The sequence below is a fragment of the Neodiprion pinetum genome, chromosome 4 (assembly GCF_021155775.2).
Source record: "Neodiprion pinetum isolate iyNeoPine1 chromosome 4, iyNeoPine1.2, whole genome shotgun sequence".
NCBI lineage: Eukaryota > Metazoa > Arthropoda > Insecta > Hymenoptera > Diprionidae > Neodiprion > Neodiprion pinetum.
Genome location: NC_060235.2, coordinates 25,951,441 through 25,967,825, shown reverse-complemented (window position 1 = coordinate 25,967,825; position 16,385 = coordinate 25,951,441). Strand labels below are relative to the sequence as shown.

At 37.2% G+C, this 16,385-nt stretch overlaps 1 protein-coding gene across 5 annotated transcripts in view; it reads left to right on the top strand.

The window, feature by feature from the left end:
* Dscam3 (Down syndrome cell adhesion molecule 3) overlaps positions 1 to 16,385 on the top strand; it is a 184,747-nt gene that overhangs the window by 113,970 nt on the left and 54,392 nt on the right. For all 5 annotated transcript variants that reach the window (XR_006882619.2, XM_046621079.2, XM_046621075.2 and 2 more), the window contains exon 5: positions 4,669 to 4,811. Coding sequence is in view for 4 of the 5 variants with exons in the window: in XM_046621079.2 (XP_046477035.1) it covers positions 4,669 to 4,811 (143 nt within the window). In the remaining variant the exon portion in view is untranslated. The remainder of the gene's footprint in view (positions 1 to 4,668; positions 4,812 to 16,385) is intronic.

Below are 16,385 nucleotides of genomic sequence, written 5' to 3'. Positions count from 1 at the left end.
ATACGATACTCATCGTCAACCTGCCTCGGCATTATCTCGCCTTAAACTACACAACCCCGTAATCCGGAATAAAGTTAAGGGGTCCCGGCAGGAGCGAGATTGCAAAAATGCTAATCAGAAAATCTGCGTCAGCAGGAATTTCGGCAGCCTTTTTTCTAATCTCAACGATGCAGCGCAAAATGCATCTGCCGACACTTCGTAGTTTATCATGCAGACTTCTAACCAAGAAGTCTTGGTCAGTTTTACACAATTTTTCGAAAACGACTTCAATTGGAAAATTTACCTGTTCGAATCAAAAATATATTGCGTTGAAACGAATTTAAATCGAGCGAAATGAATTTATCTTGCTTATACGGTAAGTAAATCACCTGATGCATTAATATCCAAGTAAAATCCTTGTTTTCGAACATGTCCGAATGAATTTTTCATTTGCGAGTCTGATCTCAAAAACGCGTAAAAATTTCAGGGATTTTTTGGCGATGAGAAAAAAAACTCCTTGAAAAATATTATTGCAAAGTTCGTGTGCTCGTTGTAATGTGAAGATTTGAGAAGTACTCGTCATATTGTTTATACCGAGATAGAAATTCACAGGTACAGTAATCGCAGCAAAACTAATAAATCAATTGAAAAATTCTACACGCATTGTAGCTACCAACCATTCTGCGAAACAGGTGAAACGCAACGGTGATGTGTGAAAATATAAACGCACCTATATAACGGGCACAACGAAGCGGCGGATAATTCCCATTAATCAAATGAGAAATCGACACGTATATTATATATTATATTGTCACATGGGCAATGAATTCTAACCATGCGGAAATTTTACTCGGCGCATGACTGCAGGTTACTATTAGTGACTAACACAGAATTTGCATAATATGCGTGATTTCGTGTTTTCGACTCTGTCCTCGCCTGTTTCATGTGGTTATTTGACCGCGATACGTTTCATTCTAGAACCGTGGTCGTCGAACACGGATCTTGCATTAACACAGCGGTATAGCCAAGTATTTCTTTCATTGCGAAAGGTGATTGACAGTCCGCAATTTTAGTAGAATAGCAACGAGAAATCTCTTCAACTCAAACATTCTAGAAAAAGGTTTTTGTGTCGGCTAAGTGTCGGCAACGGCATCTATATTTACATTTAAATTTGAGGAAAATAATATGATACTTACGGTTGATTATACAATATTTATTACCGTAGATAGAAAATTTGGAGTTACCTGGTATCAAATAATTCTTTTTTCCTGTGAGAGAAAGGAAAAGATTATATTTGATGGCTATACTTTTTGTTTCTTGAAAGGTGACGTGGTCCTTTACAAGTTTCGTACATCGTATATTCTGTATCTAAAACTCAATTTGTACAAATAAGTCGGTTAAAAATAATTAGACTTCGCGAATTTAAAAATATATTCATATTCTTTGGCTGTTGGTGAACAAGAATTGCAAATTCCTAAAAGACGAATTTTACTCGTGAATTGGGCAATTGAAAATATTAAAAGTCGATTCAATGAACGCAGAATTCTTTTTTAAGGTGGCCAGAAATGGTAGAACTGTGACCACAATTAATGGCGCATCTACTCTGTTACGCCGTTCCGGAAACACACCACAAATCAGGTTCCGTTGCATTTGCGGTGGATGATGCAGAGTATTGATACAGTGAGCTTTTACAGTTTTGTTTTAGTTTTCAATTCTTTTATTTCACCTTTTGGTCGCTTTGGCACCGAATTGGGACCGTTCAAAATATCCCTTGCAGACCGCAACATTGATCGGACGAAATTTCCAACGCTTCGCAACGTTCCGTTTCTAATTTACGATCGCCGGGGTGCAAACGGTCTATATCTGGCCGATAGGGAAGGTGAACCCACGTCTCTTTTTGACCGAGGCGAAATAAATGCAGAACTTTACATAAGTCGTAAAGGTAACTGGTAACTAGTTGGGGGAGGGGAATGCTTTTTTATCATTTTTACTTTGACATAGTGACAAATTAAGTATTCATTGAATTATTATATTCGAAAACTGCGAATATCTCTTTAATAATATAAAATATTAGAATTAAAAACAAATGGTTTGAATATTCATCCGATTTTGCTCTACGACAGTTCATTTCATTCGGAAAGCTATTTGTCGCAAGCTCACAAAAACAGATTTTCCTTTTTTCAGTAGTCAATTTGATGTTGCCATTTGATGATTAATATCAGTCCTAGCGAAATGTTGCAAGATCAAATTTAATATTTAACAATACAAACATAATGAAATACAAAACTATTTCAGTGATTCTGTAGGTCACAATATTCTGAATAAAATGTCATATTGTGTAATGAATTCGAACGAATTTACTAGATTTTTGACAGTTTAAAAGTGATTTGAAACGAAGCACCGATATTTAATAAGTTTTGTTTATAATTCCAGTATTTCATATTTTTTTATTCCGAAAGAGATAAATTTGATAAATACTCAACGTACAACTATTTCTTAATAAAAGTATTAAATAGTAACCATTTTGGCTAATCAGCCTTAATGAACTGCAAAAGATCTCTGCCTTTGAGCTACATCGATATTTTGTGTAAAAATTTTAAAATTGCACAAGAAGAAATGAATAAAAATCAACTTGCCACAAAAAAATGATCGCACCTAGTTCGCATTCGAATATGTAAATCACTTTTAGTCATGCGAAGGTGAAATGAATTTTGATTGATAAAAAATTGTGGAAATCGGCAAATCCTACTTCATTCGAAATTGAACTAATATCGACAGTATTGAATTTCATAAAAATGGTTTCCACTCAGAAATTCTAATAAAATAAAAAACAAGTATAAGTTTAATTTTTTATCAAAAATTAGATGATCTCGACAAGAATGTTCACAAATATTAAGAACGATGATTAAAACAAAGAACATATAATAAACAATTAGCACGATGAAATGATTAAATGGTAGAAACAAGGCGTGTTTAATTAATGATTATTCTCGTAAAATAAAAGTTAATACCTATAAATACGTGCATAGATAGAGTCGAAAATACGAGTATCAAATTCTCTTTGACGTACGAGTATCGGACGATTTAGGCATTTTAGTGTTGTATGATGCCGGGAAATCCGAGAACTTTGAGCATTTCCACGTTAATTTTCCGAGTTTGGAGCATTCAAATTTCCGGTTGAATTACCAATGATCGGAATAACATATGCGTGTATGTGTCTATTCGCCACGAGTCCACGCACACCCGCGTGTCAACCGTGCATCATTCACGTACGGGCAAATAAAATTGAAATGTTAACGACATCTAGCTTGCGAATAAGCCCCTGACTCACCTGCAGCTGCACCTGCTGCTAATTTTAATTTAGCTTTCCCCACTCCCGTCTACTTTCATCTTTGAACCGATCAACCACCACGGACTTGAGGATGCACGGACGTACAGTCAGGACGAAAATGTGGTTCAAACGAAAACGCGATAAAACAAATGATTCAGGATTTTTGTTACCAATCTATGAGGTAAATGGAAAATCATTCTCAGACGATTGATGGTGGATTTATTATTTTAATTTTATTTTACCAGCTTTTTTTCATGAAAATCAGACGAACAGGACAATTTTTTTTGGTCAAAAAATAGTAGAACATTGTGATTTCTCAGACTTTTTTAATGTGCCAGGTAATTTTTTTACTACGAATTTTGAGTGTTGAATAATTTGCTTCTAGATCACGGAGACCTTTCTTGCAATTACATTCAGCTTGATGGGGTTCGGTTACACTCTTCAAACCTGTGATTAGTCGTGATTTTGCTTCGACACTTTCTCGAACTGACTGTACCTTCCATACATCCTTAAGCTTGAACGAGCTTGATATTCGGCCGTGTTTGCGCGCAAATGCTGGCGTAGAATTAAACGCCGCACGCCCTCTGCTTTTTACTCAAAAAGCACGAGCTGATCTATGTACATTCCACACATAACTGCGTTCAAACCGAGGTTCAAACGTTGCACGGCGCAGCTATAGGATCAATTGCCGAAAACGTTCAATTTCGTGGAAGAAATTTCAACGTGCAGGTAAACTCGTTGTGGGTTCTCTCAAACGGCTTGAACTGGAATTTGAATGAAATGCCCGTTTCCTTTGATAATAGAGAAAAAAAAAAAGAAAGACAAATAAATTAAAGCAGAACGAAACGAGAAGACTCGTTCGATTTTACGAGTTTTTGAATTTCCTAGTGTTAATTTGGTCCAGTTTCGTAATTTTCAAATCCGAAATACAAGTCGAAGATCGCAATATTTTCACAAGACAACTGAAACATCCGACACAGAAAATCACCATCGTTCGTAATTCTATGTTCTGGCCTTAAATCAATACGAACGACTCCAAGATTATCAATTCAATGTTCCATAGGCTTAAGGTGCTATCATTTTGAAACCGGAGTAATCATATATCAAAAAATTTTATGAGCACGCTATGATTTATCTGAAAATAACTTTGGTGGGTACAGGAAAATTGATTCCATGAACACACTTGAACGCCGTTCCGTAATGGCGAAAAACACTTATAGAAGCACGAAAGTGGGTAAGCAAGTTTCAAGGTTCACTTTAAACGACGAACACTGCGAGAGGTACAGTGTAAATTTTCTGGAACGTTTGTACGAGGTGCTGGCAATTCTCTGTCGTTCTCTAATTAAATCTCATTTCAGGCAACTGTTGGGTAACGGAACACTCTATTTCCCACCGTTCTTGGCCCAAGATTTCCGGGCTGAAGTACACAGTGCCCGGTACAGATGCAGGGCGTCAAATTCCATAGGAACGGTTCTTTCGAGAGAAGTCACCCTGCGAGCTGGTGAGTAAAGAGTTACCGTCTCTCTGCTGTATGTATGTACTTGAAGTTCCGTTAAGCCGAAAATATAGACGCGGCTAGTGATTTTTAATTTTTTATTCTTGAGGTCACTTCAGGAGAATCAATTTTTCACCTCTAGAGTATTGAGAAAAATCCAATTAGCGTAACAGTTTGAAAATTTACAGTCGACTCGAGAATCTGTCGAAACAAAAATATGACTATACGAAGGTTCACAAAGTATGATTAAACCTGATCAAATTGAATACGATCGTAAAAATTCAGTTTATTTAGAAACAAAAAAATGTATACACTAAGCTTATATGATTCCATTTTTTTTTTTTTTTTTGTTTTTTTTTTTATCGAAAAAATCGTATAGCTTGTCCAGTTTCGATAAAATAGACACTAGCTTGCTTTGTTCGTAATTAAATTCATTACAAATCGTCTGAGCCAGTTTTTTCTTGAGCTCAATGGGTGGTTAAAAAAAAATCTAATACTTAAAATCATCAAATTATCATCAACGCAAATATCTGATTATCGCAACAGTGATAAGAAAATAAAATGAGTGACGGTAATCAAACTTAACAGTAAAAGACGCTAAATTTTCTTATAACAGCCGCAAAACTCATCATTTTGTAGGGAGAACCATATTTTTCGATTATGATAAGAACTGAAAATAGGTAAAAACTGTACAGTCATCATAAGTAGAAGTTTATTTTACTTTTAGCATACTGCAGCATGGGTTTATCCGCTAATTTGAATCTCGGGCACGTTTCAGAGACTGTTGGAATTGATGACGGCCAATGAGCCAATCCGTTAAGCAGGGTCAACCGCGACATATTATCGATGGGTTTGTGCCGATATTTTCCTATCGATGTTCGCCTGTCAATAATTTACCAATAATATTAATCTGCAGCTCAATCTGTTATCTAAACGCCAAAGATTGAAGGATATTATTTTTCCTTTCCTGATACAATCCACGCATAATATGGTCGGAGGGAACTGTTTTTTTTTTTAATATAAATAACGAGTTTTAAGACTTACGCGAAATTGTTTCCTTTGACTCAAAGGTCACGATGAATTTTATCATTTTATACTTTAGGCTGATTTTCCCATATCTTTGGTTATTTTTTTAAATAAACAATTTTTCAGACTTTGATGATCAGTGTTATGCTTTTGTTGGTTTCACGATCAAGAATCTCAATTTACATTTAAAATTAACTTCCTTTAAAAATTGTAGCAAAGAAACCGCCAAGTCATTACGGTTTGTCAATTGCCACCAGGAAAATGTTTGGATTCCGATAAAAAGTGTATTGACGCGTGGTTTACAATTACCGAAAAACGTTTTTCCTCTCGAAGAAATAAATGATTTCTCGACGTGTTTCTGGAGGTAAAGGTAAATTAATTGGCACATCAGTTTTTCGAATATAATCATTGAATAGCTTAATATGCGTTTAATACAAGTTAAATTTCTTTAAAATATTTAATTCGAATCTTTGAAAATTCGATAGGTTGAATTCAGTTTAAAGAACCTTTACTTCAGACCATCAGAACTGAACTTTGACAAAGAGAATGTAAAAGAAAGAGATTACAAAAAATAAATAAATCTCCGTTGATTCAAGTGAAAATTTATGTTCGTAACACACGACCAAAAATTTATTCCCTCCAAGCAGTTTATTTCCGTAATATCGACGGAGAAAATGAAATCAACGGTTTGTTTGGGTAGGTGAAAATCTGGAAAATTAGGAGGTAATCTTGCAGGTTTGTTTTCCGAGGCGTGATCGTCACGCGGTGTACGTACTTAAGAGCAATTACCACCAAACTAGAGGCAGTCTTCGTTGTATACCCAAAGCGTTACTTCTTACCCTCTCCTGCGCCACCGCACTCGGGCAACTGGAAAGCTATTGTCTCGCTTTAAGCTCGGGCATCCCTGTCGCCTCTTGTTGGAGCAAGCGTAACGTTTTTGCTCGAGACATGTTTTGCGAAAAACTCGACAGACCGTCCCGCTGACGAGCCTTGACTAATGGCGCGTTAATTTGATACGGTGATTTCTCATTTTTGATCAATTAGCCAATGGCCAATGGCCAATGGCGCAATGGACACGGCTACGCGTCCTTCCTTTCCTCGCTCCACCTTCGGATGGAATTTTTCCTCTCAGTAAAAAAAACAATATCCATTAAACACGGCTGGGTGTGCGTGCTGAAAAGAATATTGTTATACCAGCTGTCTTTGTCTTTTTATGCATCGAATCGAAAATTTGATTTGTAATTATATTCCACAGTCCTTGACTATTTTCGTTTTTCTATTGTAGATGTGTAATCAACTTCGTAGCTTTTGGTTGCGGTCACTTGTATTATATTTTTTCGTAACTATGGCACTGCGATAAATTGATATTGAGACTTCACCTAACTGTAAAAAAAATTTAACAATATCGGTCTTGGAATAATTTGATGGCACTTCTTTCAACTCGGACGAAGATTCAAAATTCAACGGTCTGACTGGGCGTGATTGCGAACCCTGACAATAAATATTTGTAAGGTATTTTCTTTGTGAAACTGATTTGAACTATAAACTTGGAATTCCTTGTGCAATTTCACGTTTCATAACTGTGAGAAATTTCGAAGAATTTTAACTCCCGAAAAATTACAATTTTTACTGTAACGTATGTTACACAAATATGAAAAAAAAATCGTTGATTTGCAGACATATATTTTCTTTCGAAGTTCTTCAATATTCGTATTTACATGTACAATTTATTCCCACTGATCATTCACGCTGAAAAGGTCAAACAGCAATTTACTCTCATCAATTTTAACGAAGATCGCGACAAGGTTTCCAAGAATTCATCTGCCGAGTGAAATTTGACGCGAACGAGTGAAAGAAAGAGACAAGGAAAAAAAGTGCTGGCCGATTTTGGCAAAAGGAAAGACAATTACTCGTTCAATTATTCATTGCTTCATTACAGCGTTGTTATTCCGCGAAAGTCGATTCAATATCGCGAACGAAATTCATTTCAAAAGAGTTTCAAGACAAATATATAACGTGCATAGCTGAATACACCCATTGCTTATTCCATTGTGCAGAAAGCTCCGTTTCAACAGTATTATAAGCGACTTTTATTACACCACGCTCTTTGAATTCTCGCAGAAATTATGCAAACCTAAAACTCTTCGGTGAATAATTTCACACAAACTGGATACTTTACTTTTCATTATCCTACCTCTTCAACCAAAGTTCACGTTTCACATTTCTTTTCATATCCTTTATCAATTTTCAAATTGACTTGAACCTGAAATTAAGGAGTTTTTGACGTTCTCTAATCATTCACGCAGAAGTCTGATATTTTCTATGAGAAATTGATTAATTATTAGACCAGGACAAGACGAATGAGAATAGAAGAGACGAGTGAAGAGGAAAACAATTATAAAGATGATTCAATTCTTATCTCAGTAAAGCATAAGATGAGCTCATTGTTGGCCCGTTGGCTGTAATAATCGCGGTAACTATCCTTACCACCTCTTTATTCTCGCGATTCTTCTCTGCACGTGCAATTGTTATGAAAATGGGTATACGGGAGTTTTTCAGGTCACTGATCACGAACCCACGATCAGATTTTGTAAATTCGAGATGGTGGATCCAATACGGTAGACAAAAATTCTGAAAAAGCCGCAGAATTAGCTAAAAATGGATGTACGAGGGTTTTTGATGTCGGTGATCGCGATTTTACCATCAAATTTCCAAGACTCGAAAGTCCAACTCAACATGGCAGTAAAAATTTGGAAAATCGTTGGATTCTTCCGGAGCACCTCTTACTTTTTTTTCTTATAAGAAAGTAAAGGTATTAAAAACTGTTGAAAAAGTAAAAAATAATATTTTAAAAGTAACAATACTAAAAGATAGTAAAAAAATACATAGAAATAGAGAAAAAAAAAAATGTTGTAGCCAGGTATCGTCACGTCCTCGCTGTTACCTCTGAGTTATGCCGAGAACGAAAAAATTCTGTAGTATTATCATTTTGTCTAGAATACCGATCTCTAAGACAGTTTTCGGAATACTGAATTGCAAATTCAAAATCTGATGATGAATTTGTGATCACCAACCTCGAAATACCTGGTATGTGCATTGTTAGCTGATTCTGATACTTTTTCCGAATTTTCGTCCGCCATATTGGATGCGCCATCTTAAATTTTGGAAATCTGACGAGGATTTCCTGATCGCTGATCTCGAAAACCTTAGTTTATCCGTTGTTAGTTAATTCTGAGGCGTTTTCCGAACTTTCCTCCGTCATATTGGATCCACCACTTTGAATTTCAATTTTCTAATAGAAAATTCGCATTCAGCGACCCCAAAAACTTACGTGTTTTAATTTTCATGAGAATTCGTCGACTAGAAAAATGCATGCTTCGAAGGGTTAAAACTTTGGTTTGTATTCCCCAAAGTCTGTACTGTAAACTATTTAACAAGGGACAAAACATGGATATATATTCTATGTAGGTACAGTCGTATCTTTGGCCAAGTCGGGCGCATCTCCGAGGGACAAAACTTTCCAAGCATTGGCTAAGTGCTTCTGAGTAATTAATAACGTTGCGTGGACGGAATGGCGGGCTGCCCGGCCTAACTTGTGATTGAAATCCGTCCCATTCCGAGTTGAAAAGAATATTTCTTCTACGTCTACTTAAACCTCATCGTCCACTTTGTGGTGATTAATGTTTCATTATAAATCGATGCGTAAATAGTTTAATACAATTTTGAGAAGCGCCTAATTCGACGTTTAAAACTACCAACGTAACTGAAACATAGATTCTTAGACTGTACACAATTACGAAAATTATTGTACCTTGAAAGAAAAAATATTGTTAACGTTTTTACCTTCAATTCTCTGAGGAAACTAGAAATTTAAGAACGTTAATACTATCATATCTTTGATTTCGGTCTGATAATTTCACAGTACAACAACGCATATGATTGATTTTGCAAAAATTTACGAGCACAAACTGCAGTTAAAAACATGAAAAACACATTTGAACAATTCTTTTTAGACGAAATTATGAAAATTTTTATTTTCACAGCTGCTCTGCTATCTTTCCAAATAATTTTCATATTTCTCGCATATCTCAATACCACTTTATTGTTCATTTGAAATGTTGCTGGAAAATCTGAGACCTTGTGAATTATAATGATTTTTTTTCCGGTAAAATAGTTATTTCGGTAATCAACTCAATATCGTCATTTGTGAAAGATCTTTGCAGCTTACGATTGTAAAAAATTGGCTAATACTCAACGTACGACTAACTTCTAATAAAATTAATAAAAATGATCGATTCTTAGCCAATCAACTTCTGTAAAACAGATTGTCATCCGATTCCACTCTGTTAATTAGCCCAAGTGTTAAATGTCTGCGTTAAACGAGTTCAAGTTCCGCGACAATTTTATACCGGTTCGCATCAAGCTCGGTACATAAAAAGTGTATAATATAAGACAAACTGCCAAAGCCTTCCTACTCCCGGCGGTACTGCGCGTGGATATTTTAAGCTTTCCTTATTCATAGGACAGAACTTTACCGGGTAGCGCCACGTCCCGTACGTGAGCCACCATTTAAATGGCTGATTTTAAGCTCAGAGTGAAAGCTATACGGTGCACTTAATCCCGTGCTTTACTTCGATGTGAAAGCTTTTACGGCAAATAACTCTCCGGCGTAAAACTTGAGCAGGTATTATTAATAATATTTTAATTCCTTATCAGCATGTTTACTCGTGTGAAAAAGAGAAAATTCTGTCAACTCAAACGTTCGCTCTGCTTATCGCCTTATGTACTTACGTTAGTAAGGAGCGGAGAACCTCCTAAATTATCTCCCATGATTAGTACACCTGAAGTTCACCGCCAAATAATGAGATTTTCTCACCTAATACCTCGAGGATCGTTATAATACGCCTTGAAAGTGATTATTTGATTTAATCCTCCGTCGTAATCAACTAGTTCGTACCGTAATACTGTTCAAATACGCAACTGGTTACAGCATTCGGAAGAAGCCTTATAATTTGTTCTAACCTGCACTCTAATAATGGCGGAGGAAATGTCTAAATTTTGATAAAATCATCTTGACGCTATGAAATTTTGTAAATGGTTATTTGGTTTCGTGAAATATATCCGGCAAAACAGACCAATGATTTTTACAACAATTATTTTTTTACAAATGCTGAATTCTTCTAGCTGCGATTCAGGTATGAAATTCTTCTTTATTTATTTTCTTAAATGCTTGCAAAGTTCACTAGGGTGTTGGAAAAAAGTTTGAACTCACAATCAAACAAAACGGCGGCGATTTTCCGTCGTAAACCGGAAATTTCCTTTTCTTTTTCAACAGCATGAGAAAACAAAAAAAAAAAAAAAATCAGAAGGCTCTGATTGCATCACTCTAAGCACGAGAAAAGCGTTCACGTATCAACCGCGATGTGAGCAAAATTGGAAACGTCAATCTACTTTGTACAATTTTCAACAATGAAAATAAAAATGCTAAAACAATATGTGAATCTGACTGTTCTCCGGTCGGGTTTATTACGAAGTATACATCCACAAAGTCGACAGCTGACATCTCTTTTACGCAACTTTTTGTCCCTTACGTCATTCATATTTCGCATTGACATGTCTCTGCAAGCCATAGCCAACCACCCCGAGGGACTTTACACGGGGATCGGGTTTTTATTTTCATTTTATTTCCTCTTATTTTCTGAGAAAAACTTTCGGGCTTTGAAAATATTTTCGTTCGAGTTCCGCGTTTGACGTGTTTTTAATCAGCCCGCACCCGGGCAAAGCAGCTGAACCCCTTCACCGGAGCGTTGATTCGTGAAATCGGTATATACGTACATATGTGCCAGTGCATGCTTATTACACCGAAACTAGGGTACCATTGTTACCAAAGTTGTTCGGCAAAGCTGTATTCATATATTTTACTAACAATATTAAAAAAACAAATCTCTAGATGTAGTTTATTTTCATACAAAATTTACGCTAGGTACACGTCGAAAAAACGATCGGTTTAAAGATGCTTCGTGCAAGAATTTAGAAAAAAGTGATTCAGAAAATAAATCCCTATGGAATGTTTTATAATAGTACATATAAACTTCTTCGATGCTCCATGAAGGTCTACAAGAACTTCTCAAACAAATTCCGAAAACCCTGTTTCCATAGAGATCCTATAGGAAATTGTTGAAACCCTACAGAATTTCATAAAAATAAACATTCCTTACAACGATTCCGAAACATTTCCCTACGCAAACTAAACGTAGAATGAAAGAAAAATAAGATACTGTAATTAAAACGCAAAGTGATTATTTTATTCGTTAAGAATGAAACGAACACATTTGTATCATAAATGCACGTCGATTTTGAAACAGGTTTGTTGCGTCGCCGATGCGTTTATTTTTAAAATGATATTTCCCGACCAATCTAGCAGGTTCTAATGAAAATTCAAATTCGAACAATATAAAATACAGTGTCGACAGAATTTTCGAAAGATCTTACAATCGCGTAAAGTTAGCTCAACACAGACGATTAGCAAAATAGCAATTAATGTATCGGCGTACAGACGGACGTGCTGTAAGAATACGAATCATTTTCATTTTGAAAAACGGGCGTATTTAAATTTTTTTTTCCAAGACCTCGTACCTGCAACGTTTCCTCGTTATCACTATTACGAGGTGTGACAAGTTTCAGTAGCCCGTTATCCTCCCCACATTCCGTGCCTTTCCGCGAGAATATACTCGGAATGTAAGATATAAAAACGCTCACTCGTAGCGTCGCTGCATCTCGTATGTATATATATATATATATATTTAATATGCCTGAAAATTCCGTCTCGTCTGGAACACGTTGCGGAGTTTACACGTGCAGAGAACGCGGTAGCTTGCAGATGAAATAAAGAAAAATAAAATGAGGCGAATAAGAATGAAAGTGTAGAAAAAAAAAAGAGAAGCGAGAAAAATATGAAGACAGTACGAGACCGACGAAACTTAGAGCTTGCGAGCCTTGATGAAAAATGAAAAGCAGGAATAGCATGAGGGAAGAAAAAGCGGAAGAAAAACAGTCCCGAACCCTAAGTAGGACGCTCGCGCCAACCAGGGAAACGTGAAATAAGCAGACTTTACGACCAGGTTGGCAAAGCTCCCCCAGCTAAGATAATGATACGTTTCAAAAGTCAAACCATCCCCAACTGAGACCTGTTTTTTTTTTTTTTTTTTTTTGCGGTCTTTTTCTCCGCGGAAAAAGTGTTGAGTCGAAATAAATATCGCCGGATAATTTATTTATTTATTTGCTTTTTATTTGCGCAGCAGCAAAAGATCGACGGCTTGTTTCTTGTGTCCGCAACATTGTTGCGAACCGGAACCAGCAGAGAAAGTTTGACAGTTGGAGAGAAAACGAGCCCGCGCCCTTCTTCGCTCGGCTATCACTTACCGGAAGATGGGAACAGAGAATAGGAATTGTATTGGAAAAACCTGGCGACTGTATTTCTACGAACAAAACTTTACCAACTCAATTTTTGTCGGTTTCTTTTTCGCGAGGCAATAGGCGACGAAACTGGCGGGAGAATTGCGACCTTCGCTAACCTATAAAGTCGTTTTGTCATTTTTGATAGGGTGGAGAATTGGCATACCGACAAAAAATGGTGAAACTTGTTAGCAGGCTGGATCACCGAATGCGCACGCGCAAAGCAATTCAACTTTATTTTCACCAACTTACTCGAAACAGTTTGTGAGATGGCGAAATCCCTCGCGTGAAGTGGCAAATTGAATTTATTGACATATGTTTATTGACTTCAAGCACGCGCTTTCGTTTAGACTGCGTTGTCTGCACTTTTGTCTTCTTGTCGATTGGAAGGTATAAATTTGGTCTACCATGAATTGAAATTATTTTTTTATCGACGACTCGTAGCGGCCATCGGTTATCAGTCAGTCAACAACAAACGTTTGCCAAGCCTTCCAGAATAACTGCATCAACTATATTCGAGGTTTACTTCATTCGAAAAAATTCGCATCACCACTCGGTATTCCATTTTTTTTTTTATTTTTCAAACGGTTATATTCTTTTACTAATGTAATGCGAGAAGGCGTAAATTGTGATCGAAACATTGAATTTTGACTTTGAAAAGTTACCCGTTTGTTGAACAAAAATTTTGTGATCCATGTTCGAGATATTATGACATAGTGAAATAGTTGACGTTATTGCCAATAACAATTCTTGCCATTCATTTTTTCTCATCAGGAAAATACGCGAATAAAACTTGATCAACATACTTTTGAGTAAAACAGGCCCCATCGAATCAAAAAATTGGATGTTGAGCTAAAAATTGTAAAAAAATTCCTGTGTAAATGATAGATTCGAGCCGATGGTATACAGTTGTTTTCTCACGAAGGCAACGATAAATTTCAATGTCGTTTACCGGTGATAATAGTACAGATAAGATTTCTGGAGATGAGTGAAGCCTCAGTGCGAAATTAAACTTTTCAGGATCAGGATCAGGAAGTCCATACCAACTTGACTTGCAGCAGTCCAAGCCTGACTCCTTCCTATTTATTTGCTAATTTTTCATCGCATTTCTTTCGAATAAATGGATGTTAAGCCTATTTCCAATTTTTTTTTTCTTGTAACTTTTTGCGATACAAGATTTTCAATCGCAAAGATTTCCGCTAGCAATAATATTTTCAACGTGAAATTAGATTTCCAAAGCTAAAAACTGTGTCACGTGGTTTCCTTGATTTCCATTTCACCGAATGATTTCTCAAGTTTCCGGGTAATCTCCAGTGATTTCTTGTTATTTCCCATTATTCTATCCGATTCGGAAATCAGTAGAAATCACTCGGTAGGCCGGAAATGAACGGAATTACTTCGCGTGACAAGGTATGAATAAATATAAATCCCCAAAAAATCAACGTCGACGCGTTGAAATCGTTAATTCGACTTACAAGCGAATGGCTGCACATCCCGAGGTGCAAGTAAAAATTCGGGACAAGCGATTAGGCCGAATGACAATTGTTATAATCTGTGGTAAAGTGTCCGTATAACACGCGAGGTGCGATGGCTGTTCGTGGGTCGGGCGACGGCGCTGAGCTACAACAAAATGCAAATTCCACCCGGAGGATATTCATGCTCTCTGGAATTCAATTTAGCAGTTTGAGAATGTATCTCGACACATTCGAATACCCGACCGCACTTCGCCCCTGCGAACGAACATTACTGCGCGGAGCCCCGACGGGTAATGGAGGTTTACGTATTACGTCCCCCTCTCCGGCTAGATGAAGCCAATTTCCGGATTTTCCCGCCACAAGCATCGCAATGGCTGCTCGGATGTACACTGTGGGCTAAAACTTTTCCGGGAAAGAAGACGGGAAGAGATCGCTCAGGGAGTAAAAGGCGCGCTGGGCTCAAAGTTCCTGACATTCGGCATCTGCGTCCGAAAAGTCGATTTTTTACGACGAAACCTGACGCCGGATTGATTACAGTTGAATTTCGCCAGGTATCGAATAACACAAATTTTTTCTAATTGTCCGATCAGCGGAATTAATTTCGGGCAACCCGATTACGACGGCTGGGAATTGTCAAAGGTCATTCATCTTCCCGCAGCGAGACATCGTGTCTTATTTAAAGTCAGCGAATACTGTTGCTAACTCACCTTCGTTTTTGCCGTGATCGGTGTTGTACTCGATGACGTCGGTGATCCCTTCGCTTCTCGTTATGACCCAAAGACGACGAGCCCTTGAATTCCTGACACAATGTCACTCACTCTCAAACATTTGTCACAACAGAATAGAGCGTCTCCTTTAAAACATGTTCGCTGATGTATAGGAAGTACGATTAGCGGAGTTTGCATTACCGATTCGAGAAATGAATTTGGGTAAACTGTGCGCGATAAGAGTTAACCGCGATTATACTTCGTCTAATTATTAGATCACAAAACTTTTCATTCACTGAACTACCGCGAAATAAATAAAGCAACACTCGGCACAACCGTATTCACGTTAGTTAAATCATCATAGTTAAACCTCAGAAAACTGTTTGGTTAAAAAACTTGGAGGGCTGCTCTGATCGATTTCGACCAATTTACTACCGCGATCTCGTAGAATTTATGCCATTACCTTATTTCTGCGTCAAATGAGAATAGATTGAAGTGCGTTTGTACGTAATTGCGTACAGAGTGGGGCTGTTAAATCCTATCTTTCCTCTGAGATACGTGGGCTTCGATATTCCGAGATATATTTCTACGTCAACGTCGAAATCGATCAGCCCCCCCCCCCCCCCTCCTCTCTCCCACCACCGACGTACGACAACTGACAATGAGATCGAACTCGGGACCATTGGAAGTCTGTATGTAACATTCGAATCGTTATTTACATCGACCGACGCGTTTCGCGGTTGAGTTAATACTGATGTAACGAGCCTCGACGATGCCAGTCCAAATCCAAACCTCAACAACAACGTTAGGAACTACAGGAGGACTGTGTTTACGCAGACGGATATTCGTCAAGGTGTAAGCGAAGGTTGTGAAGTGATAAACAGATGTAGAATAACTTGGTTAGCTATGTAATGGAA